This window comes from Myotis yumanensis, unplaced genomic scaffold (genome assembly GCF_028538775.1).
Source record: "Myotis yumanensis isolate MYYU_CA2020_CCGP unplaced genomic scaffold, mMyoYum1.0.hap1 SCAF_5, whole genome shotgun sequence".
NCBI classification, from domain to species: Eukaryota; Metazoa; Chordata; class Mammalia; order Chiroptera; family Vespertilionidae; genus Myotis; species Myotis yumanensis.
This window is the reverse complement of record NW_027223756.1, coordinates 88,771,450-88,796,905: the sequence shown is the minus strand read 5'-3', so window position 1 is coordinate 88,796,905 and position 25,456 is coordinate 88,771,450. Positions and strand designations below refer to the sequence as shown.

At 51.0% G+C, this 25,456-nt stretch overlaps 2 protein-coding genes across 3 annotated transcripts in view; both read right to left on the bottom strand.

Annotated features, from left to right (window-relative positions):
- The window catches only part of LOC139011072 (cytochrome P450 4F2), a 49,700-nt gene extending 31,169 nt beyond the window's left edge, over positions 1-18,531 (bottom strand). Inside the window, exon 1 of the mRNA XM_070416290.1 lies at positions 18,482-18,531. The gene's annotated coding sequence lies outside the window, so the exon portion shown is untranslated. The remainder of the gene's footprint in view (positions 1-18,481) is intronic.
- Positions 1,838-18,549, bottom strand: LOC139011071 (cytochrome P450 4F6-like). Of its 2 annotated transcripts, none has more exons than XM_070416287.1 (13): positions 18,482-18,549; positions 17,867-18,065; positions 12,467-12,611; positions 10,790-10,843; positions 10,569-10,696; positions 8,882-9,003; positions 7,922-8,192; positions 7,518-7,584; positions 7,198-7,327; positions 3,102-3,235; positions 2,957-3,021; positions 2,715-2,797; positions 1,838-2,548 (listed from the first exon to the last, which is right to left on the bottom strand). In XM_070416287.1, the coding sequence occupies exons 2-13, from the start codon at positions 18,062-18,064 to the stop codon at positions 2,371-2,373; spliced, it is 1,575 nt and encodes a 524-aa protein (XP_070272388.1). In that variant the 5' UTR covers position 18,065; positions 18,482-18,549; the 3' UTR covers positions 1,838-2,370. The 2 variants fall into 2 exon arrangements, with proteins under 2 accessions (XP_070272388.1, XP_070272389.1); XM_070416288.1 differs by having other exon boundaries at positions 17,867-18,098; positions 18,482-18,538.
- Positions 18,550-25,456: the final 6,907 nt, after the last annotated feature.

Sequence of the window (25,456 nt, the reverse complement as noted above, 5' to 3'; positions counted from 1 at the left end):
GGTCGATGTTTCTCTCTCATCGATGTTTCTAACTCTCTATCTCTCTCCCTTCCTCTCTGTAAAAAATCAATAAAATATATTTAAAAAAAAAAAAAAAAAAAAAAAAAAAAAAATCCAATGTGGCCCTAGCCAGTTTGGCTCAGTGGTTAGAGCTTTGGGCGCAGATTGAAGGGTTTGATTCTGGTCAAGGGCACATACCTGGATTACGGGCTTGATCCCTGCCCTGGTCAAGGCGTCTGCGGGAGGCAACCAACCAATGTGTTTCTTTTCTTTTTTTTTTTTTTTTAAATATATTTTATTGATTTTTTACAGAGAAGAAGGGAGAGAGATAGAGAGAATTAGAAACATCGATGAGAGAGAAACACCGATCAGCTGCCTCCTGCACATCTCCTACTGGGGATGTGCCCACAACCAAGGTACATGCCCTTGACCGGAATCGAACCCGGGACCCTTCAGTCCGCAGGCCGACGCTCCATCCACTGAGCCAAACCGGTTTCGGCCAATGTGTTTCTTTTATATCGATGTTTCTCTCTCTGTGTCCCTTCTCCTTCCTCCATCCTCTCTAAAAACCAATGGAAAAAATATCCTCAGGTGAGGATTAACAACAACAACAAAAACACCCATCGTGTGTCATTCTTCTATACAAGGAACACACAACATGCCCAAGGGAGTCAACCCCATCCACCTGCTCCCTCCATTTGTCTCAAAGTACAGCATCTTGGGGTGACGTGTGATCCTCCCCCTTAAATCCTGATGTGGGCTTTCGTGGTCTGCAATTCTATGCACCTGAAGACAATTATCACCCTGAAGTAATAACTGGATCGTGACTATTTAAAATCCCAATGGAGACTTTCTGTTTCTATTCATGGCAAGCTAGGTTATTTGGATCAAACTTCCAGCTTTTTAAAAAACAACTCCTAATGCTGGGTACTTCTTCAATTTCTTAAATGAGTAAATGACATGAAAATATGGTAAAGAGGTATAAAGACACTGCTAAATGAAAATAGAAACCTAGAGATAAAATGAACATCAATTATACTTTTGTCCTGGAAGCATTTCCCAAGTCAGGAAAATGTGAAATTCTGTTTTGATTATCTGGTGGGGGAAGAAAATCCAAGCCCAGGATAGCACAAGGAGGGGAGATTGTAAGAAGACTCTCCTCCCATAGTGGAGGCCTCAGAAAGCTACACCTCTTAGGGTGAGAGCAGGCAGAAATGAAAGAACCAGCAAGTGCCTTAGTAACCTTGGGCACAGAAGTGTTGAACTTCATCGTATATAATAAAAACCTAATATGCTAAGTGTCCAGTCATCTGTTCAACCAATCAAAGCGTAATATGCTAGTGATATGCTAGGGGCGCTCAACCGCTCACTATGACATGCACTGACCAACCGGGGGCAGATGCTATGACCGGTAGGTTAGTTTGCTGCTGGGGTCCCGCTGATAGGGACTGAGCAAGACAGGCCAGACTCACCCTGGAGCTCTCCCTGGATGGCCAACCTCCCTCATCCCTCCCCGACCTGATCTTGCACCAGTGAGGTCCCTCGGCCTGGCCTGCGTCCTCTCACAATCTTGGACCTCTCCAGGGATGTCTGAGGGCCAGTTTTAGCCCAATCTTGCAGGCCAGGCTGAGGGATCCCACTGGTGCACAAAATCATGCACTGGGCCTCTCATTTCACTTAATCCTCAACCAGCAGAGCTCCCAGGACTCTTCTCACAAAAAGCTGCCTTCTCCAAATTCTACAAATATTATTTCAAATATGATAGCCATTATCCAGGAAAAGATAACTAGACACACAAGAACCCTGACCCTATGCATGAAAATCAGCAGAAACAAAGGACAATATAACAGATACCGTTATTGCAATGATCAGGCACAAACTATAAGGCAATCGGGCTTGTCATGTTTAAGTAAACATTGTAACAGGGTAACCATAGGAACATCGTGAAGGATTCTGAGGCGAGAAAAGACTGGGTATGTTAGGAGATCAGAACTGAGGTCAGGGTGGCCAGTGTGTGTAGCGTCACGTTGGGTTCTCCTGTGTGACTCAGGGCCTCAAATGTGCCCCTTAGATACGTCCTTCGACCTGGTTCCTTCCTGCTCAAACACCTCCCATGGCTCCCCACTACCCAGGCTATAAAGTCCGTGCTTGGGCTCAGGGAGAGCCCGCGATTAGTGTGGGCCCAGTGGTCGGCTGGAGACCCCAGACCCCTCCAGCCAGCGTCACCCGCTCCCTGGGTCCCCGCAGGCCCAAGCGCCCGCTGCAGACTCAGTGAGGCTGAAGCAGAGGTGACAGCACAGTTCTTTTCCTGGGAACCTGCAAGGGGAGGTGTGAGGGTCTGGGTGGGCTCCCAGGCCAGACAGCGCAGGGTCACTGTGGGCCGGCGCTCAGCGGCTCCACCCGCAGCCACAGGCCGCCCTCCGCGCGCAGGATGAGCTCGGGCTTCCTGCGAGGCTCCGCCTGGTCGCACAGGACGCGGAAGCGCAGCAGCGTGAGCGCCAGGACCACCTTCATCTCGGCCATGGCGAACGTCTGCCCGATGCAGTTCCTGGGGGCCAGAGGGAGAGGGGCTCAGATGGTGTCCGGACCCCACTTCCGCCTGCAGGGATAGAGAAGCGGGGGTAACCGTGCCCGCGAACCCCAGGCTGGCTGGCCACGGCCGCGGAGCCTCACCACCCACAGGCCACCCCGCATCGGACACCCGCTGGCCTCACCTGGGCCCCACCGAGAAGGGAATAAATGCCAGAGGCGACCTCTTCTGGGGTGTGTCTGGGTCGAAGCGGAAGGGGTTGTACACCTGGGGGCGAGGAGGGCAGGCTTGCTGGATGGGTTTCTCAGGACGCCCAGGCATCCCCAGAAAAGCACGTGGATAAGGCGGAAGGGGCGTGTCTGCTGTCCCGGGTCAGGCTCCCTCCCCATCACCAGGGCCCAGGGGGGAAGGGGGGAGGGGCAGCACCTCGGGGTCCGGCCAGACTGACGGGTTGTGATGAACCCCGAAGATGCTGATGATACAGATGTTGCCTGTGTGGGGGAGGAGGGGCAGTCAGAACGAGGTCCCCGCTGAGGGACCAGCACCCTCTTCCCCCCGCCACGGCCAGCACCTTTGGGGATGACCCGGCCATCGGGGAGCAAGACGTCCTGGGTGCAGCAGCGGGAGATGACGGTGACCGGGGGGTGCAGGCGCAGGCTCTCCTTGATGCACATGGTCAGGAAGGGCAGCTGGGCCAGATCGTCCCTAAGGACCCACACGGTTACCCATCCTCAGCAGAACCAGACACCCCAGGGTCCTGCCCCCCGAGATCCTCTCTCCACCTCACTCCGAGACCAAAATAAATTCCAGGTGAACCAAAAATGTAAGCATCAGAAAGTCGAAATGACAAAAGTTTGCTAAAGAAAATGAAGGCTGGCCGGGCCGGTGTGGCTCAGTGGTTGAGCGTCGACCTATGAACCAGGAGGTCGCGGTTGGATTCCCGGCCAAGGGCACATGCCCGGGTTGCGGGCTCCATCCCCAGTGTGGGGCGTGCAGGAGGCAGCCAATCAATGATTCTCTCTCATCACTGATGTTTTTCTCTCCCTCTCCTTCTCCCTTCCTCTCTCTGAAATCAATAAAAAATATGTATTTTTTAAAAAGAATAATAATAAAAAAGAAAATGTAGGCTGGTATTTTTAGAACCATTTCTGAGCAAAACACAACATTCACACGGTATTCTTAAAAGCATTAGTACATTTGCCTAAGAAGCTTTTTAAATTATATCATTACCTTAGAGCAAAAACACATCTCTCTATGATGGACTTGGAAGCTTATTTGAATAACTAAGATCCACTCCACACTCTAAGGTCGGATGACCTACTATGAAAGTGTCAATTCCATCTAAATGAATCGATATATTTAATGCAATCCGATAAAAATCTACTTGTGGTTTTTTGGGAACTTGGTTGTTATCCAATTTGAAAGAATTAAAGTTCATTAAGAGCTAGGTCAATTTAAAAATAAAAGATCCAAGAAAGAGAATTCAGTCTACCAGATATTAAAATCCATCACAAAAATGCAGTAATAAAACAAAACAAAACACCAGTGTGGTATTGTTGCAAGAACAGGAAACGCCCATGGGACAGAAAAGAGAGAGCTCAGAGACCGCAAATCCATAAGTGAAATGTTAGCACCTGGTAAAGGAGGCCTCAAAACTCCCTGGGCGATAGACGGAAAGTTTGATAGAAGGTGCTCAGACAATCGATGATGTGGAAATGAAACGAACCAGATCCTCATCTACTCCCTATACAAGGTGATGAGCATGTTAACTAACCTTATTGTACTCATTGTGCAATCCTATACAATAAAAGCCTAATATGCTAAGTGCCTGGTCGACCAGCAAGCCATTCAACCAATCGAAGAGTAATATGCTAATGATATGCTAAGGCTGCTCAACCACTCGCTATGACGTGCACAGACCACCAGGGGGCAGACGCTCTGCCCTAGCTTGCTGTTGGATTCCAGCCAATCAGCACTGAGCAAGACAGGCCGGACACACCCTGGAGCCCTCCCGCAGTCCCTCTCTGGCTGGCCAACCTCCTGCATCCCTCCCCAGCCCCATTCATGCACCGGTGGGGTCCCTTGGCCTGGCCTGCACCCTCTCGCAATCCAGGACCCCTTGGGAGATGTCGGAGAGCTGGTTTCGGCCCGATCCCACAGGCCAGGCCGAGGGACCCCACTGGTGCACGAAATCGCATACTGGGCCTCTAGTATACACATAAATCATCACATTATACACCTTGAATTTACTAGTACACAGTGTTATGTCCATTATGTCTCCATAAAGCTGGGAGAAAAAAGATGAAGGCTTCTATTCACTGTAAACCATTTTGTACTATTTGAATTTCACCAAGTACATAATCTTTTGAAGTTGGGAGAAAAACACTTCTCCACCTCACAGGACTGCTGTGCTGAGCAAAGCCTTGAAGTTGAGGATACTGTCTCAAAAATGTTTGTCCCGTCTAATATCTCCTTTCCATCCTTCAGCCCTTGGCCTAGAACCTGACCCCGGACCCCCAGGGCCCAGCTCGTCCCCTCCAGTTTGCCCCTGTAGTTGCAGAGAGATATTTCTAAGGCCTGCATCTGACCTGTCCCTCCACTGCTCAAACATCCCCCATGGCTCCCCATTGCCCTACATTAGTCATGGCTCTCCCTTCAAGAGTCTGCTTTACAGCTGCAAGGAGAACAGTTAGCTGACAGCCTCAAGCTATAGGGTCTCTAGGCCTTGCTGCAGCATTCACACCAAGGCCACACGTACCTGGGCAGCCCCTAGCCAATGACTGAGCAGGTGGCTACTGCTGCCTGACCAACGTGAGACTCTAATGGCAGCATCCCTGCCCACTTTTACCTTTTATCCAATACTAGAGGCCTGATGCATGAAGATTTGTGTAAGAATGGGCCTTCCTTCCCCTGGCTGCCAGCACTGCCTTTGCTTCAGCTGGAGCTGCCTTTCTGCCTTTGCTCCAGCCAGGACCCGCCTTTCCGCCTTCCCACGCGGCCCAGCGGCCCAGAGCAGCTGGGGCGGTGTGGAATGCCTGCATCAATGTCATGGTGATGACGCAAGCATCCTGCCCCGCCCCCAGCTGCTCAGCGCCTGCATATGGAAATTAAACCGCCATCTTTGTTGGGTTAATTTGCATACTCACTCCTGATTGGCTGGTGGGCATCGCGAAGGTACGGTCAATTTGCATCCTTATCCTTTTTTAAAATATATTTTATTGATTTTTTACAGAGAGGAAGGGAGAGGGATAGAGAGATAGAAACATCAATGAGAGAGAAACATTGATCAGCTGCCTCCTGCACACCCCCCACTGGGGATGTGCCCGCAACCAAGGTACACACCCCTGACCAGAATCGAACCCAGGACCCTTCAGTCTGCAGGCCAACGCTCTATCCACTGAGCCAAACTGGTTAGGGCATCTTTCTCTTTTATTAGTTTAGATTGACTTCCCAAAGATTTGAAGTATTACCCTTGGACACCCTTAACATAGTTTCCAAAGCATTCCAAGGGGGCTTCCATCACCAGTTCAGCCTCATCAGGAGTCCCTCTATGTCACAAGGACCCAGCCACCTCTACCTGCCCCCCCTGCCCCTCTCCCCGCCCCTCTTTCTTCCTCCCCCCCCACCCCCCCAATATGCCAGGCTCACTCCTAAATGCTTCTGATCTGGCCTGTGCACAAGCTGTCCCCCTGGCCAGGAGCAATGTTCACTCAATGTGGTGAGTTCGTCTTTGTTGTTGCACAACCCAGTTTCACCTCCTTTTCTCCCAGCCCCAGCCTTGCCCAGGTAAGACTCAGATCCAGTGGTCGGCAAACTGCGGCTCGGCAAACCACAGCTCGGCAAACCGCAGCTCGGCAAACTGCAGCTCACAAGCCACATGCGGCTCTTTGGCCCCTTGAGTGTGGCTCTTCCACAAAATACTGACTTCTGCGCATGGGCCACGAAGTTTCAATCGCACTGAACGTGCGCGCCCGCACGTGGTATTTTGTGGAAGAGCCACACTCAAGGGGCCAAAGAGCTGCATGTGGCTCACGAGCCGCGGTTTGCCGACCACGGGACTAGACACTGAGTTGGGAAAGGACAGGCAGTGTGGACCTGTTTACTGAATGAAAACATGGGTGATTTTTACCCCTAAAGATTTCTTGGGAATCCCTGGAATAGATGGTTAGGTGGGGAATTCAAGAAAAGAGCAAAAATTAAGGGGAGTTGAGGTCTTGCAACTTCAGGCAGAAATGCAAGGGAAGGGAGGAGAAGTTCATTTACTGATCACCTGCTGGGTGGCATGTTTTACACACTGTTGCAATTCTCCAAGCAGCCCTGCGGGGGCGACATTCACACACACACACACACACACACACACACACACACACACACACACTACAGAGGCAGAAGTAGAATTCAGAAAAGGAAACTGATTTTATTAAAGTCACAAAGCAAGTTAGTGGGGCAAGAAATGTGGACACTCAGCTCTTTCTGTCCCCAAAGCCTGTAAGCTCTGTCCTGCTGTCCAGGCTGGGTACCAGACCCTGCCTCTGGACTCTGCTCCCATTCCCACTAAATGGGAGGACGCAATGACAGAATCAACCAAAAGATCTTCCCTTTTCCCCACTTTGGGGGCAGAGCCAATGAGAGGGGCTCAGGAAGAGGCCAGGAGGACCTGCACTCACCATTCAATCTCTTGAGGCTCACGGTCCCCCAGGAGTTGTTGCACCTCCTGCCGGCAGCGCTCCTGGTATTCTGGGTGCCTTGCGAGGTTGTACAGGACCCAGGAGAGGCCGCTGGCTGTGGTGTCATGGCCTGGGAGGCAGTCAGACAGGCTTGGGTCTCTGGGCTACTGCAGCACCAGAGGGTGGGCCGTGCCCTCCTATTAAGGCCCTCAGGGAGGGGGGGCGGGATCAGGCAGGATGGGGTGAACCAGGGCCCACCTGCCAAGTCCCTGGGATGGAGAGACCCCACCCCCTCTGGAATCCCACACTAGGACCCTTACCCTCAAACATGAAGGTGTCAGCCTCAGCTCGGATGTCCTCATCTGACAGTCCCTTCCCATTTTCATCCTTGAGAAAGGGCAAGATGCCTCAAATCACACCGGCTCTGAGGATGCGTGTCTGACCTGAAATAGTCCCTGAAGCTCCATCATCTACGCAGGATTCTTCCCTCTTCATCTCCAGAGCACACCCCATGCGTTTTCTCTCTGGTCTCCTGCCTCCTGTTTACTCCTTCCAGACAGCCTTCTACAGTCATGTTTACAGCTTATCTCTAACCCATTCCTCCCTCCCTCAAGCACCCTCCATGGCTCCCCAGTGCCCTCTGCTTCAAGTCCAGGTTCTTCCATCTGACATTTGAAATCAATGTCCATTCTACCTCTTGAATTCAGATCCCAGAGAAGCCCACCTTGGCCAGCAGGAGCACATCAATGAAGTCCAAAGTCTTGGTCTTAGCCTTGGCCTTGAGAAAGGCGTGAGAACCCTGACTAACGAGGATGCGCCGCCGCTCCTGGATGACGGCGTCTGTGAACTTGTGCACCAGTTCACAAGCCCTGCGGAAGCGCCACCCGTCGGGGGTGAGGTAGTACAGGAAATCCAGGTGCAAGAATATCTGCTGGGCCCGCTTCGTCACCAGGGCACTGAGCTCCAAGATGGCAGCAATATATTCGCTGGGATACCTGCAGGACCAGGACAGACAAACCAGCTCCTTACCACACAGGAAACCCTGGGAGGCCCTCCCAGCCAGACCCCAACACCACGTTCAATCTAGAAAAGGATGCCCTCCAAACCTGCTTCTATCTCTACGTGCTGCCTCATGTCCTAGACCCCAAGACAAAGCTTAGGAATCATGCTCCTCTCCTCTCTTCCTGTGCAATATCTGGCCCTGCCCATTCTGGTTTCTCTCAAATATGCCCCATTTTCTCCACCAAGCTCAGTTCTCCTGTTCACGGTCTCCTTGCATCCTGTGTCTACAGAACAGTCCATCATCTCTAGACTCAGATGTGTAAGCTCAGCTTTGACCACAACTCTCATCTGTTCAAACACCTCCCATGGCTCTCTGGATATCTCAGGATAAAGTTCTACCTATTTGCCTAGCTTTTGAATGTCATTAAGATCCAGCCCTTGCCACGTCCTCCAACCTCATTTCCAATATGTCTCCTCACTGCTTCACACACTCCTGGCCTTTATCAAATGGTTCTACCTATCTGAAGGGATTGCTCTTTTTCTTTCCTCAACCTTATCCTTCAATGTCCAGCCCTGGCCCACCTCCTCCAGGAAGGCCCTTATGATTGCCCTGGTCAGTACCCCCTCCATCTACTCCCTTGGGCCCATGGCTCATGCTCCCAGGCTCTGGGAAGAGACTCACTCCTGGCACTTGCTGTCAAAACTGAAGACACATTTCTGCAGACTGTCCAGGGTCATGAGGCTGATGTGCTCAAACATGTCCAGACGGGTGCTGCCCTCTGAGGCCAGGCGCTTCCACTTGGCCTGGACAGAGAAGGGCATAGAGCTGGGGCTTCCCTGAGCCCTTCCCCAACCCAACCACCTGGATGGAGTCCCCGGACCCTGCTTCTTGGTCCTCTGCCCCAGGCACCCATCCCCAGAGAGGACCAGGCTTGAGTAGGAGTGACCCCATGGCTGGGAGTCAGGATACTTGGGTTCAAGATCATTGTCCTTCTCTAGGCTCCACCTGTCAAATCTTCAGTCAACTTAAGATAACCTGTTTTTGTGTCAGACAAACCAGCTTAGAATTCTTTTTTTTTAATGTATGTTTTTTACTGATTTCAGAGAGGAAGGGAGAGGAGGAGAGAGATAGAAACATCAATGATGAGAGAGAATTATTGATCGGCTGCCTCCTGCACGCCCCACACTGGGGATCAAGCCCACCACCCAGGCATGTGCCCTGACCGGGAATGGAACCGGGACCTCCTGGTTCATAGGTCGACGCTCAACCACTGAGCCCGGTCGGGCTAGCTTAAAATTCTTGATCCACCACTCATCGCTCACTTACTAGCTTTGTGAATTTGGGCAACTCCCTAGTCTCTCTGACCTTCTGTTTTATCACCTGCAAAGTGGTCATAATTATCATCTCTACCTCCTATGGTTGCTAAAAATTAAATTATACAACATATGCAATGGAATTGGCTCGTCATTTTTGGTATTCAGTAAGTGTGAAGTAACTGTTAGCTATCACTTTCATCTTCATCATTATCATGGTGGTATGACTACCAAAATGACTACTCCCATTTGATAATGACCATCATCATCAAATGATCAAATGGGAAATGACTGCAAAAAAAAGTTTCCTTTTCTTTGCCCGTCCCTACATCCTCATCCTTTGCAATGAGACACTGCAGTGCTTCCATTAGGAGGGAGCATCTCTTGAATCTGAGCTGGATGTGGGACTTGCTTCAGCCAATAGAAGACGATGGAAATGACGGTGTGCTGATTCTGAAACTAGGCTTCAAGAAGCACTACATGTTTCTGCTTGTTCTCTTGGAATGTAGTCTCCACCATGCAAGTGAGCTGGCCTACTAGAAAATGAAAGGCAAACGCCATCCATCCTAGACCAGCCAACAGCAAGTTAAGCCGCAAACATGTGACAGGGCGGAGCCTGGATCAGCAGAGCTGTCTACTGAACCCAGCCATGACCACAGACAGTGTGTGATTCCAGCTAGGACAAGAAGAACTACTCAACTGACCCAGCATCTCATGAGCAATAACAAATTTTTTTTTTCAGATCCATGAGTTTTAAGGTGGTGTGTTGTGCAAAAAAAGCTACTATTCAATCTTTATCATTACCGTCTTGAACTTAGAGGGCTTCCGTGAGCAGACTGGATACTAAAGCCTTTCTGAGCGCTAGTGCCATCATCTTGACCACCATTAAAAAGGGGTTGTTATCTCGAGTGTACAAATGAGGAAACTGAGGCTTAGAGAGGAAATGCAATGGCCCCCTAGCCATCCAGTAGAGCAGGGACTCCAGACCACCTATGCCTGAGGCCACTCCTCCTTTCCCAAGGCTCCAGCTGGGTCCCTGGGTTTAAGGAACTCACGTGCATGATGTCGGCGCTCTTGTTGAAAATCTTCATGTAGGGCTTCAAGATTTCAAAGTGGAAGGCGGGAGTCAGCAGGCGGCGGTGGTGGCTCCACTTGTCACCAGCACTCAGCAGAAGCCCATCCCCTAGTAGAGGCAGCCACAGGGAGTGGGCAAGGTAGGACCTTCTCCTGGTCCCCCAAGGGGTGTACCCAACCTGCTTCTCCCTCAGTTACTCACCCAGCCAGGGCTTCATGAAGCTGTAGAAGACCATGTCCTTGGGGGCGACGGCAGCTGACATGAACGAGGACCATCAGGGGCAATGGAGGGGGGAGGAGAGGAACTTTGAGTAAGGGGAGGAGGCTAAGAACCAGGGGTCTGCCTTCCCCCTCCAAACCCATCATGGCAGAAATGGGACAAGGGCAGAGGAAATGGTGAGGAGGAGGGAGCCACGGGAGGACCAGACCAGGCTGCAACACAGAGCAGAGCAAAGGCAGACCCAAAGACACCGTCCTACATGCTTAGACTCACCCCAACATGGCACCACGTGCTTCAACACACCTTGACATGGATCCTCCATGATCTAACATGTTCTACATGCCCGAGCACAGTCCAGCACTCTGCAAAATGCCTTTACAGGGACCTAGGACACCCTGTCTGCCCCAGCACTCTCTGACATCTCTTAGGACATCTGACATGGCTCAAACATGTTTTAACATATCCTGACATGACTCCAACATGGATGGCATGCCATGACATAATACAGCATGCTCTGACATGGGTCCAAAGACAATCTGACATGACCTCAGTATGTCCCGCAAACAGGCTCCAGTTAGGACTTAAATATGGTCCCATTAATGTCTCAGACATGACACAGGTATGACCCAGACTTTCCCAGTATTCTCCTCTACCTTATACTCAGCATTAAGTGCTTAAGTCAGGGGCTCCTCTGTCCTTAAAGGGAATAGAGGATGCTGCCCCTCCCAGATACTGAGCTCCACTCACCATGAAGAACTGCCACTACTCCTTCTAGACCAGGCCCCCAGGGCCAACCAGACACAGGTCACCAACCTGGGGTCTGGTGGATCTTCCCCCACAATAGTCTGGCCATTGGTCTTCCCATCCCAAATCACCTTCTAGCTTAGGGTTCCTCCCATCAGAGGCAGCGAAGGCAGCTGAAAACACACAGGACTAAGAGGAAAGCTTCATCATGCTCTGTGGTCTTGAGAAGTTACCATGCCTCTCTGAGCCTGATTCCTCACCCAGGAAATGCCCACCTACCAAGGTTGCTGGTAGATGGACATCTCGTATCTGCCTGTCCAGTGTCCATCCCCTTCTCCTGAAACCAGGATCCCATCCCTCCTCCACTCTCAATCCAAGTAATTAGGAGGGTGGCCATGACAACCCACCCTCTACTCCAGAGCTAAGCATATGACTCCGAGACTTAGCAATCAAGTCACAGTGATTAGATGAGGGATTGGTCCCTGGAACCGAAGCCAGGCCAGTTTAGAGAATCCTGCAATCTTTCCTGGGAATGAGCTCACTTTTCCGGGGCAGCTGAGCTCTGGCACAGAAGAACATAGAACTATGAGATGAAGACAGATTTCCAATGGCATTGTTTGAAGACCTGGATCCAGCCATACCTGAAGACAACTCTCACTGAGCTTTCCAGTCAATAGCTCCCCTTTCTTTACTCACACCTACAATGTTGAGTTTCTGCCACTCAAAACTGAAAGAGACTTTGTCAACTAGAGAGAACCAGGGACCTTCCCAGAGTTACCCAACAGGTTAGTGTCACAGTCATGGACTCTGTCAACATAGCCCATTCTCCTGCTCAACCTGGTCTGTCCAGGCGTGGGAAGGGCTGGGAGCAGAGGCAAGGGAGAGGCTAGGGTTGGGGGCTCCTGGGAGAGGTACCTGGGGCCTGGAGCACGGGGGCAACAAACTTAGGGTGAACGAGCCGCAGGACGGGGTAGAGCGGCCCAACCCACCAGAGATGGACGTCACGGAAGTAGTGGCCCAGTTCCTCTATCATCTGCAAGCCCTCCTCATTGCTCTTCACCTGGGAATGGATGGGGATGAGGCAAGGCCTGACCGGGGGCCTCAGATGCAACAACTGCCCACTGTACCCCCTACTCACCATACCCTACTCACCCCTTAACTCCTTCTGCCTGGATTATTGGTCTGCACCTGTCTCCACCTCACTAAGTTAGCTTCTCTTCAGGTCTTTTGTGTGTCTAGCTACCTATGTGTCTCTCCTTGTCCCCTCATTCTCTTTATCTCTCTGTTTCTTTACGAGATAAATAAGTAGATAGATATATGAGACAAATAGATGATGATAGATAAATGATAGATAGATAGATAGATAGATAGATAGATAGATAGATAGATAGATAGATAATGGAAAGGAATAGCCCACTCAAAGGCCTGGAGGTGAGAGAGCCAGCACCTGGCTATGAGCAGCAAGGAGTTCCGTGCAGCTAAAGTGAAATGGGTGGGAAGCAGAGAAAAGGTGGAAAGGAGAGCAGATCAAGCAGGGCATCAAGAGATCATGAGTGGGTAGAGGCAGGGGATTGATTCTGAGGGCACTGGGAGGCCATGCAGGATATGGAGATGAGGAGAAGCAGATGGGGAATTGGAGAGATGGGCAGAGAAATAAAAGCAAAGAAACAGAGAAAGGCCCTGACCGGTTTGGCTCAGTGGACAGGGCGTCGGCCTGCGGACTGAAGGGTCCCAGGTTCGATTCCAGTCAAGGGCATGTGCCTTGGTTGCGGGCACATCCCCAGTGGTGGGTGTGCAGGAGGCGGCTAATCGATGTTTCTCTCTCATCGATGTTTCTGGCTCTCTCTCTCTCTCCCTTCCTCTCTGTGAAAAATCAATAAAATATATTTTAAAAAAAAAAAGAAACAGAGAAAGATGTTCTAGCCAGTTTGGCTCAGTGGATAGAGCATCAGCCTGCGGACTGAAGGGTCCCAAGTTCGATTCTGGTCAAGGGCACACGCCCAGGCTGCACGCTCGGTCCCCAGTGGGGGGCGTGCAGGAGGCAGCCGATCAGTGATTCTCTCTCATCATTGATGTTTCTATCTCTCTTTCCCTCTCCGTTCCTCTCTGAAATCAATGATAATATATATTTAAAAAAAAAAGAAACAGAGAAAGAGTGAGGGAGAGACAGAGAGAAGAACACATAGAGATACAGGTAAACAGAGGGAGTAAAAGAAATAAGTACATACACAGATGCACATACATCTATCTTCTGTTTGTATGTATGTATGCATGTATTTATGTATGTATTTATCTATCCATATCCATCCAACCATCTATCTATCCATCATCTATCAATCTATATCTATATATATAATCTATATATCTATCAATCTATCAATCAATTTATCCATCATCTACCATCTTTCTATCCATAATCTATCTATATATTCATCTATCTATTCATCCATCTACCATTTATCCATCCATCATCTAGTCACCTATATATCTATCTATCCATCCATCCATCATCTAATCATCTATCCATCCATCATCTTTTGTCTATCTATTATCTATCTATATTTATCTATCCACCCATCATCTCTCATAGTATGTCCTGTTTATCTATCTCTCCTGAAGCTATGGACACACCCATTAATTGTACCGTTTACAAATGAGAAACTGAAGCCATGTCCCCCAAAGGGGAAGGAGGGTGGATCACCTCCTGGTGAGGTGTCCTCTCCAGCCCCTCCGAATGGAATGCCCCGTCAGAGCTGACAGATTCCCCGGTGCTCCAGGCAGGTGAGATGAGTTGTTTTCACTGTGTGACCTGTCCCTGCTCTCCAAGAACTCGATCGCTCCAGAGAGAAAGAGTGACTCCACTCACCAGTTGAGGGGCTGGAAGAGGGAAGAGTGCCCAAGGCCATCCTCCACATCCGAGCCCTTGGAGGGGGAGGCAGAACTGCTGTAACTTTATAACATTCCCACTGCCCCCAGGGCTCACTAAGATCATTCTAAGACCCAGAATCTCAACCAACCTTCATGATGAGCTTGGGACCTTCTGTTCTGTGATGAGCTTAGGACATCCTGTTCTGTGATAAGCTGGGGGGCTGTGGGGGAGGAGAGGAGTTGGACACTCATCCCTTCGGCCTTGGATAACCAAGAAAGGTGATTGCAAGTTCATCCAGGCCTAGGACATGGCCTCCACCATGACATCATCAAATATTTATGAAGTGCCTACTGTATATCAGTTCCTGGCATGGGCACTACAGATATTGTGTCTACCCCCAGTGACACTATCTAATGGGAGAGATGAATAAGGAACAAATAGTTGGACAATTAACTGTTTAAGTGTGAGCAAGGCCTAGTCAGAAGTCAAGGTCTGGGGGTCGAGGATGGTTTCTAGAAGGAAGTTACATTTGAGCTGAAAAATGGGAGGAATCGACCAGGCAACCACAAGAAAAGAAGTGCTTCCAGTCAAAAGAGCAGTATGAGCAAAGGCCCTGGGGTAGGAATGGCCTGGCTCATTGAGGAGCTAAAGCAGGAGCTGAGTGTGGGTGGGGCTGGCGAGGGCAGGCAACATTTATTCTTTATCTTCAGAGGGATAGGCAGTCATCAGTCTTCAGCCAAGAAGAGGCATGATCTAAACTCAATTTCAGAAAAATCTCTTCAAGGTTAAAGAGAGAGAGGATGATAGTAAACAAAAGCCAAATGAGGAGATTAGAGAGGGAGCTGGGTGAGGCTTCCAGAAAAAGATGATGGTGGATGGAGCCAGGGGTGTGACAGGATGATTCAGAGGGGACAGACTGAGGAAAGGTGGTGGAGGCACCATACCAGATGTGATGGACCAGATGTGTAGGTGAGAGAAGAGAGGGGCCAGGGGACCCTAAAGTATGGGATGTGGATAACTGAATGATGAACTAGACCCAGGGTGGGGATGAGGATTAGGGATGGAGCCGTGATTTCAGATTCCAACTCGGAGAAATGAGGTATTTATGAGACATCCCCACCATATGAGGAGGGGAGGAAGGGGCTGGACATAGAGCCTCAGACTCGGGAGAAATGTGAACTTGGGATTCACTTATGCAGGGAACTGATGGTCTCCTCAAGATTAGAAGCCCTTGGTAAGGAGGTGGCCTTGGGAGAAAGAGGAGGGGTTAGGACTCGGGGTGAATCCCCACATGGAAAGGTAGGATGGAGGAGGAGTCGGGGCTGGAGATAGAGGAGCCACATGGAGGTAACAATGAGGGCAGGGACTTATCCTAGAATCAAGAGAAAAGGGAGTTTGCAAGATGACAGAGCAGTCAGCAAGGTCTGAGTTGCTTGGAGGTGAATGAGATGGGATTTAGGGATCTGAGTTCACATTCATCTCAGAAGAGCCTGACAAGAGCAGAGCAGACTAGAGCCGAAACCGGTTTGGCTCAGTGGATAGAGCGTCAGCCTGCGGACTGAAAGGTCACTGGTTCAATTCCGGTCAAGGGCATGTACCTGGGTTGCGGGCACATCCCCAGTAGGAGATGTGCAGGAGGCGGCTGATCGATGTTTCTCTCTCATCTATGTTTCTGGCTTTCTCTCCCTCTCCCTTCCTCTCTGTAAAAAATCAATAAAATATGTTTAAAAAAAAAAAAAAGAGCAGAGCAGACTAGAGCAGGTGAGGACTGAGTGGGGAGATGGAGGAGAGGAGGGAAGACAAGTCTTTGTCCACGAGGAGACAGAAGAGCACGCAGACGGGAGGTTTGTGCAGGTTGGATTGCACTGGAGGTGAGTGGGGATTTAGCTGACACCCTGTCGTCCGGTTTCATGACCTCCTCTAGCATCGTCGTGGAGACAGATGGGAGGATGTGGTGATTGAGCTCAAACAGGCAGAGGCTGTCCAAGGAGTCATGATGGAAACTTCAGTCGGCGAGAGACCGTAGCCCATGTGCAAAGGATGTGCCCAAGGAAGAGGGGTCAGTAGGAAGCTGTCGGACTGAGACGTAAAGGGACTAGACATCCTGGCGGCCTCAAAGATGGAGAAGAAGAAAGAAGCTGGGAGGAAGAGGGGGTTCCGGCCAGAGGATGCAACACACAGATCAGTGGCTCTGGAGGCAGCACTTTACAGGTGATGACAAAGTCCAAAGTGTGACTGTGGCAACAGGGGGTGGATGCAGCATGGACAGAGGGCCTCTGGGGAGAAGGCTAGGAATGGGGGAGGGGGCCAGGAGCCCCGTCCCAGGAAGTCGGCCAGAAGGGCAAAGGCCGGAGGGATCCCTTCTGAAAGGTGAAGTGGTCAACTTTGATCTAAGTTGGGCAACAGGGCCCATTGATACACCTGGGGAGTGGGAGGCAAGATAAGAAAATTGCCGGAGGAAGGGAGGAGGAGAGACTGCCCACGCCCTTCTCAGGCCCAGCTGTGCCCTGCGGGGAGGGGGAGAGGGAGGAGATGGCAGAGGTCATAGTTAATTCCTTTGGGGAAGCAGAGGTCAAGAGAGGAGCAGACACTGGCCTGAGGCCAACAGAGATGAGCCGGGCAGTGAGCGGACCTTGAGGAGGCCTCGGGTCCAGCAGCGGAGACTGTGGGCACCGGGACACCCGGCTCTGTGCTGTCCACCCTGAGAAACCCTCAGAGGAGCACGGATGGGGACAGACAAGCAGAAGGGGGCTGGGGTGAGGAAGGGTAAGAAAAAGAGAGCGCTGGGGACATGGAGTGCACAGAGGAGAGGAACGAGCCTGGTGGGGACGTGAGGAAAGAGGGCTCCCTCACTGCTCTGCTGTCCTCGACCCCAGCCCAACCTCTGAGCCCCATCCCCAGCCTTCGGGGAGACCATCTGAAACGGTAGAATAAAATGTTCCCAAAAATGTCTCCATGGGGCAAGCCCTACCAGAACTACGGCCGTTATCAATAGGTAATTATAAAACAACGGTCCAGGAACTTCCCTGACTTAAGTTTGTTTTTCAGATCTAAAGCCAAGCTGCCAGCCACAGGGACAAACTCCATCCCCGGTTGGAAAGTCCCTTCCTACATCCCATAATAAGTGCTGCACAATCCCAGAATGCTTCGCTTCATGGATGTATACCTGGATATCAGCGTTTCAGAAAGGAAAAGCCTGCTAACCTACTCCCTGATTGGTCGACCCAGAAATTTCTGTGTTCTCAAGCCCTAAAGCCCTGAGCCCCACATTTGGGGAGCAGAACCTGGTACCTTATCTCTGTGTTCTCTTCCTCCTCAATAAATCTGCCTTTGCTTTTATCAGTGTCCCTGGTCTAAATTCTTTAAATATCTGAAGACAAGAACCCAAACTCATAGGTAACACATCTACCCTGATACCCCAGACTTGTCCTGATGCCCACACTCACCAAGCCCAGGTGACCCCATAACCAGTTCCGCTTTGGGGGCTGCGGGAAACATCGGAGGCGGCGAGAGTTGTCATACATGGTATAGATCTTCGCCAGGACTCGGGCCAGGAACCAGGAGGCTCCCAGCAGCAGCAGGAGTAGCCACGGGGAGGCTGCCAGCGGCCCCAGTCCCAGCCAGGACAGGCTCGGCTGCAGCATCCTGCAGGGCAGGCAGAGGGTGAGCTCCTGGGGCCTAGGGCGGGGCGGTAAGGGCGAGCTCAGAGGCAGAGACCAGCTTACAAGGGCGTAAGGGGTATGGGCAGGTGACAGGACATGGGGGCTCTGGAGGGAAGGCAGGCCCAGGGAAATTCAGAGGGAGAGGGAGAGAGAGGCAGAAAGAGAGAGAGAGACAGAGACAGAGAGGGAGAGAGACGAGGAGGGAGGGAGACAGAGAGAAGGGGAAGCGAGAAAGAGAAAGGGGAATGAAGAGACGCCCCCGACAAGAATCAGCCTGCAGAAGGTTGCCAGGGGCGGCTCCAATTACAAGGAAACCACAGTCCTGGGCCAACTGGCTCCCAGGAGCGCCCCTCCTGCCCCAGGCCCAGGGCCCTCAGGCCTGTCAGCCTAGCCTCGTACCTTCTGCCTGGAGCCCTTAGTCCTACGAGATCTCCTCTCCCTCCTCCGGGAGGACAGTCCCTGGCCGACCTCTGAACTCCGGGAGGCTGGGCTTGGCTGAGTGAGCCAATGCCTGCGAGCCTAGCTGTTTCCTCCCTGATGGCAGTCACCCAAAACTGAAAGCCAGAGCCAGCTGGGTCCAGAGAGAAACCAGCTCAACGTCACAGAGTGTGAGCGCTGGAACCTCAGGACTCAGCACGTCCAGTGGGGCCAGGGGACAGGTTTGGGTGTGGACAAAGGTCACTCTCGGCCCCCCAAGTTTACTTCCTCTTCCACCTTTCCAAGTCTAGGGTTCAGCAGGTAAAGCTTGAACTTGATTGTTTAGTTGCCAGGCGAGTCTTGGCCTAAGCATCTCCCTGGCTCCTCCAGGGCACGCAGCCCTACCTCCAAACAGCCCAGGGCCAGAGCTGACACCTGCCTGCTGGGAAGAGGAACAAAGAACCCAGCCTGACTGGGGCCTCGCCCATCAGACTCAGGGGTGGATGGGGGTAGATCAAGGGTGGAAGGGCCCTTTGGAAAGAGGGCACCTGGGGGTGAGCGGGGTGGGTCTGTGGGGCCGTGAGAAGAGGGTCCAGACAGGAGAGGGCAGAGCTGGGAGACCCTCGGTGACTACTGTCTCGCTCTCGCTCTCGCTCTCGCTCTCGTTCAGACTGCAAGCTGTGCTGGCCCCTTTGGGGCTTAGCCTTCCCATGGAGTGAGAGCCGGAGAGGGGTCACAGCTTGTCCACCTCCTTCCCAAATTCCCCTGCGAAGGGGTCTCAGCCCCTAGGAGGTGTCCCCATGGTCAGGCTCCAAAATGAGGGTGAATTTGAAGGATGCAGCTGAGTGAGAAGATTGGGACAGACTTTCCTCCTGCAACTGATAGAATGTTGGGGGAACATGCACACACACACACACACACACACACGCACACACACACACACACACACACACCACCTCACTCCTTCCAGTCCTACATGATCCAGCTCCAGATGCCTGTTCCGGAGCCCGCAGCAGGTGAGGCACACTGCCCTAGATTCCCCTCCTCCTCCTCCTCCTCCTCCTCCTCCTCCTCCTCCTCCTCCTCCTCCGCTGGGTGGGTCCACCTGCTGACAGGCCCATCTGGAGAAGAGTGAAGGGCAGGGCCAGGGTGGATGAGGCAGCAGGGCTGGCCTGACAGGTCTGGGGAGCAGCAGCAGAAGAAGAAACAAAGGTCCAGAGAGGTGTGGTAACGTGTACCAGCCACACAACAAAGCCATTCGGAGAAAGAGAATCCTGGCCCATAGCAGGTTTCATTAACTCTGTAGGGAAGAATAGGACGCAGCAGCCATGAGCTCTAAGAACTCAGAATGCGGTCCTCAGCCCCGCAGCCTGGAATTCACCTGCAGCATCTTGGAAATGCAGAATCTCAGGCCCACCAAGGTGCTGCCTGCAAACGTTTTGCCATTGTCCCCAGGAAAGGGAGTTTACAGTGGGGCCTTGACTTACGAGTGTCCCGACTAACGAGTTTGAGATACCAGCTGTCTCTCAGCTGATTTTTTGCATTGAGTTGACAGAGTAATTTGAGCTCCTTAACAAGCTCGGTCTCAGAACGAATTAAACTCGTAAGTCAATGCCCCACTGTAGTTAAGTTAAGTTAAGTTAAGTTAAGTTAAGGAGCTCGTTAACTCAAATTACTCTATCAACTCAATGCAAAAAATCCGCTGAGAGACAGCTGGTATCTCAAAAAACTCGTTAGTCTGGACACTCGTAAATCAAGGCCCCACTGTATGTGGTGTCATGCCAGGGATGGCCTTGAAGACAGCTGGCAGCTTACACCTCTATTTGCTCACAGGACACATTTAATGCTTTATATAGAGATGACTGATAGATGCTGTAGGTAAGTAACAGACGATGGAGATAGATAATAGATAGATGATGGATGCCGAATGAAAAGATGGGTACATAGATGATTGGTAGACATCTGTGCTAGTAGTTCTGTTTCTCTGGAGAACCTGGTCTGATACAGAGGTGAATCTACTTCCTCTCTCCTGGAACCCGAGCTGTCCTCAGTGACTTCAGGGACTTGGAGTCCAGATCATGAGAAGACTTGAAGCTCCCCTCCAGCCCCCTTGGGATACACCCCGTTGTACACAGCTGCCATGTTAGGAGGAAGCCCAAGCCGCCCCACAGAGAGGCCCTACGTTAGCAGGAACTGAGGACCCCAGCCAACAGCCAGCACCAGATTGCCAGCCATGTGAGCGAGTTATGGTGGAAGAGGATCTTCCAGCTGGAGACAAGCTGCTCCAACTGACGATATAGAGAGTAGAGCAGCGGTTCTCAACCTGTGGGTCTCAACCCCTTCGGCGGTCGAATGACCCTTTCACAGGGGTCGCCTAAGACCATCCTGCATATCAGATATTTACATGACGATTCATAACAGTAGCAACATTACAGTTATGAAGTAGCAATGAAAATAATTTTATGGTTGGGTCACAACATGAGGAACTGTATTTAAAGGGCCAGAAGGTTGAGAACCACTGGAGTAGAGAAAGCCATTCCAGCGGAGCCCAGCCAAACTGTACATTGGTGAGCAAAGTAAAGTTTGTCAATTGAAGCTACTAACCGTCTCGGCAGCTCGTTATGCAATAACAGCTAACTGGAACAGATACTTCCCAACATGTTTGGAGTCCTCAGAAGAGTGGTTCTGTGATCTTGCTCCCTGGCATATGTCATCAGTTTGGCTCAAATAAACTCTTATAAAAAATTCTCTTTAAAAAGTGGTTGTGTGTGCATAAATGTTTGCATAGATACGGGAAAATGTTCATATATGCAATGTGTAAAAACTGTAGAAAAAAATCAACCCAAACTGCTGGGTTGGGACTGGAGAGTAGAAATGGAAGAATTTCCCTTTAAAATGTTTACACTTGCAACTTTAAAAAAAATGTTTTTTATTGATTTCAGAGAGAGAAAGGGAGAGGAAGAGAAAGAAATATCAATGATGAGAGACATCGATCAGCTGCCGCCTGCACGCACTCTATTGGCGATCAAGCCTGAAACTCAGGCATGTGCCCTGACCGGGAATCGAACTGTGACCTCCTGATTCATAGGTCGACACTCAAGCACTGAGCCACACTAGCTGGGCTACGCTTGCAACTTTTTTTTTTTTACATCAGCTCATGCAATATGTGGAGAGAGGAGATAAATAAATAAAGTGCTTATAACAACCCTCCCTTGATTCATGGTCAGCACCCAGCGTGTATTTGCCATTATTTCTCTTATTTCATGACAGAATGAAGACATGGGAACCAGCTATAAATGAGTCTTAGGTCCCTCTGCTACAAACAACATGGATGACTAGCTGTGAATGACCCCCATTCCCTCAGCCCTTACCAAGGAGGGGGGCTTCCAAGAGGGGTGCAAGTCCTGAGATTGGGGTCAGAGGGCCCAGAATCAAAGCCCAGCTTTGCCATTCTCCAGCTGTGTGACTTTGGCAAATGACTTGCCCTCTCTGATCCTCACTATGGAACCCAATATCCATCTCAGGATAACAGTACCTGTGAGAATATTAAATGGGAAGGACACACAAGAAGTACTCAGTCAGCCAGACCGGCTTGGCTCAGTGGATAGAGCGTCGGCCTGTGGACTGAAGGATCCCGGGTTCGATTCCAGTCAAGGGCATGTACCTTGGTTGCAGGCGCATCCCCAGTGGGGGGCGTGCAGGAGGCAGCTGATCGATGTTTCTCTCTCATCGATGTTTCTAACTCTCTATCCCTCTCCCTTCCTCTCTGTAAAAAAAATCAATAATATAAATATATATATATAGAAGTACTCAGTCAATTTAAATATCATTATTGTTATATTAACTTCGGAGACATCCCCCCCCCCCCCCCCCCCGTTGAACCTTAAGCCCCTCCTCTGTAAAAAGGGCATAGTAACAGCCTGTGGGGATTGGGGGTTGGGCATAAGCACAGGTCTACGTGCATCCCTTAGTTTGAGTTCCCCGAAAGTCACGGTGACACGAGAATTCAAGTGCAAATCCTTTATTCTGAGACAAAAATTCAACTGTAAGCTGTTTCTTTGGAAGGTGATCCCAGGAGATGCCAGTAAGGCAGTGGGAAGTGAGGCAGGGAAGGGAGGGCTGCAGGGAAAAGGGGCTTTGAAAAGGAAGTTCCCACTGTTGGAACCTGGGGCTCAGTCCCCCTCGGGACCTCTGGGAGAGAGCAGAGAACGCGCACCCAACTGTCATTAGTCAGGGCTGCTCGCAAGCACGTTTTCTCCAGAACGTCCTGCTTGCTGCAAGGCACGGAGGGGCTCTGGACAGGGGCTCCTACCTTGAGCAGGAGCACAGCCCCATGTGGACAGTTATAGTCGTTCAATGAGTGGGGTTCTCCCCTCCTCTCTTCCCAGCACCTCCCCCGCCAATCCCTACACACACACAGACAAGAGCCTGTGTCCCCAAAGCATCCAGCAGAGGGAGCCTCTGACACACTCAGCAGAGGAACGAGCCTTATGTGATGGCACCAGGTGTATAAAGACTCACACGCAGGTGGAGGTGAGTCCCGGGCCCCACGGACCTCATGCCTGCCCTCCTCCCTCGTTCATCCACCAAGACCCTTCGTGAAAAGTCAACGTGCATGACAAACCTGATGAACCTATAAAACCCACAGGAGAACCGAGGAGCAGACGGGCAGTCACGCGCCAGGGCCACCGCTAGTAAGGAGCAGAGCCTGGGTTTGAACCCATGTAAGTCGCATCCCAAGGTCAAGTTATTTCTGCTGGCACATGACGGGGTTGCTCCGAGGCGTGGGTGGTGGGAGTGGGTTGAGGGAGGCTGGTGCAATGTTTGGGGAATAATGAGCGCTCGGAGACCCTCCCTCGGGATGGGGGTGTGAGAGAGGCAGTGGGTGGCTCCGGCAGGGCCTGGGACTGCATGTTTCCCGCTCAGTCTACCTCGGGAAGGGCATTCCGGCCGACGATCCCAGCACACACCACCAGGGGGCGCTCCAGGATCGACAGCCCAGCTTTGACTCATCTCCAGATCCCCCACCTCGCGCCATCTCGGCTGATGCCCCTGAGCAGGACAAGGAGGCCCAAGGAATGGGGTGGAAAAGGACTCAGGGTCCCCTCTGAGGTCCCCAAGGATATCGTTGTTGGACCCTAGTTTAGTCATTTCACTCTGGGGAACTCAATATCCATCTCAGGATAACAGTACCTGAGAATTAAATGAGATTATTAAATGGAAAGGACACACAAGAAGTACTCAGTCAATTTAAATATCATTATTGTTGCCCTGGCCGGCTTGGCTCAGTGGATAGAGCGTCGGCCTGCGGACTGAAGGGTCCCAGGTTCGATTCCGGCAAGGGCACATGCCTGGGTTGCGGGCTTGATCCCCAGTGGGGGGTGTGCAGGAGGCAGCTGATTAATGATTCTCTCTCATCATTGATGTTTCTATCTCTCTCTCCTTCTCCCTTTCTCTCTGAAATCAATAAAGAAATATATTTAAAAATAAATATCATTATTGTTATATTAACTTCGGAGACCCTCCAGGCTTCATCCTCCTTCGTGAACACACACACACACACACATACACACATACACACACCCTAGTATCTCAGTCTTCGGGCTTTAAACACCATCTGAATCCTGAGGCTTCCCAAATGTCTGTCCTAGCCCAGAACTCTCTCCCAAATTTGAGGCCCATCTGTCCAAGTGCCAGCTTGACGGTCCAACTGCTCCTGGTCCAAACGGACATGCTAATCTCACCCCCCGCCAAAACAACTTGCTTCATTCAGCATTCCCCATCTCCGTTGATGGCACTCCAATCTTTCCAGGTGCTCAAACCTGGAAACCTGGGGACCTGCCCTTCTCAGAATCCCACACTCCATCCATTGGCAAACCTGCCAGGACTACCTTCATGAAACAATCATTCCTCATCAGAGTCCAATTGCCCCTCTTCCCCTGTACAGCCCCCATTTAGGTTTTAGCTACAGTCATCGCTCACCTGGACTAATGTAGTCACCCCCTCCTCATCTTCTAGTTCTATCCTTGCCTTCTGTAGTCTCTATTCAACATAGCAGCCAACGACTGTACGGCAAATCTTATCCCTCCTCTGCTCAGAATCCTCTATGGCCCCCTATTTTTCTCACAATAAAATCAGTGACTTTAAGGCCCTGTGTAAATTTGCTTATTTGTTTGCTTTTTAATCATTTGTTATCTGCCCCCCTGTCTAGAAAGTCAGTTACACGAGAGCTCAAACACTGGTCACAGTAGATGTTCAATTTGATGAATTCATATGATTATTGTAGACGCTGTCATTGCCCCGCCTTCTATATCACCACATCAGGGACTATTCCATCACTTAGTTCCCCCAGCCAAAGACTTGAGAATCACCCTAACCTTCTCCTCCACTTATACCCCACCCTTCCTGTCCCACCTGGACCTCAGGCACCCTTTCCCCTGGGTTTTCTGCCCCCTGTACTCCCTTTCAAGCCACCTCCCTGCCTGCCCAGGCTTGATCATGATGTGTCCTGTTCCTGCTCACACACCTCCTATAGCTCCCTATTGCCCTCAGCATAAGGGCTGAACTGTGACATAGCCCACAGTTCCTACACGATTGGCCCCTCCCCACCCTTCCTCCTTTCTACCCCACTACCCAGGTCCAGCCACTCTGGCCCCTTGTGAGTTCCTTAGCACACCATGCTCTCCCTCGTCTGCATACATTTGCAGATGGTATTCCTCTGCCTGGAATGCTCTTCTCTCCCTTGTCACCAAACTCTACTCCCACTTCAGCACCAGAGAAGCTCTCCCTGAGCCACCCCCACCAAATGTTATGCTCACCCAGCACCACGGTGTCTCTTCCTTGGAGCACTTGTCACAAGTTTAAGTAAATATTTATATGTAGAATTATTTGCTCAGCATTTGTCAACCCTGTCCTCCTGAGGGCAGGAATCAGGCCAGCTGTGCTCCTGGCCCAGTG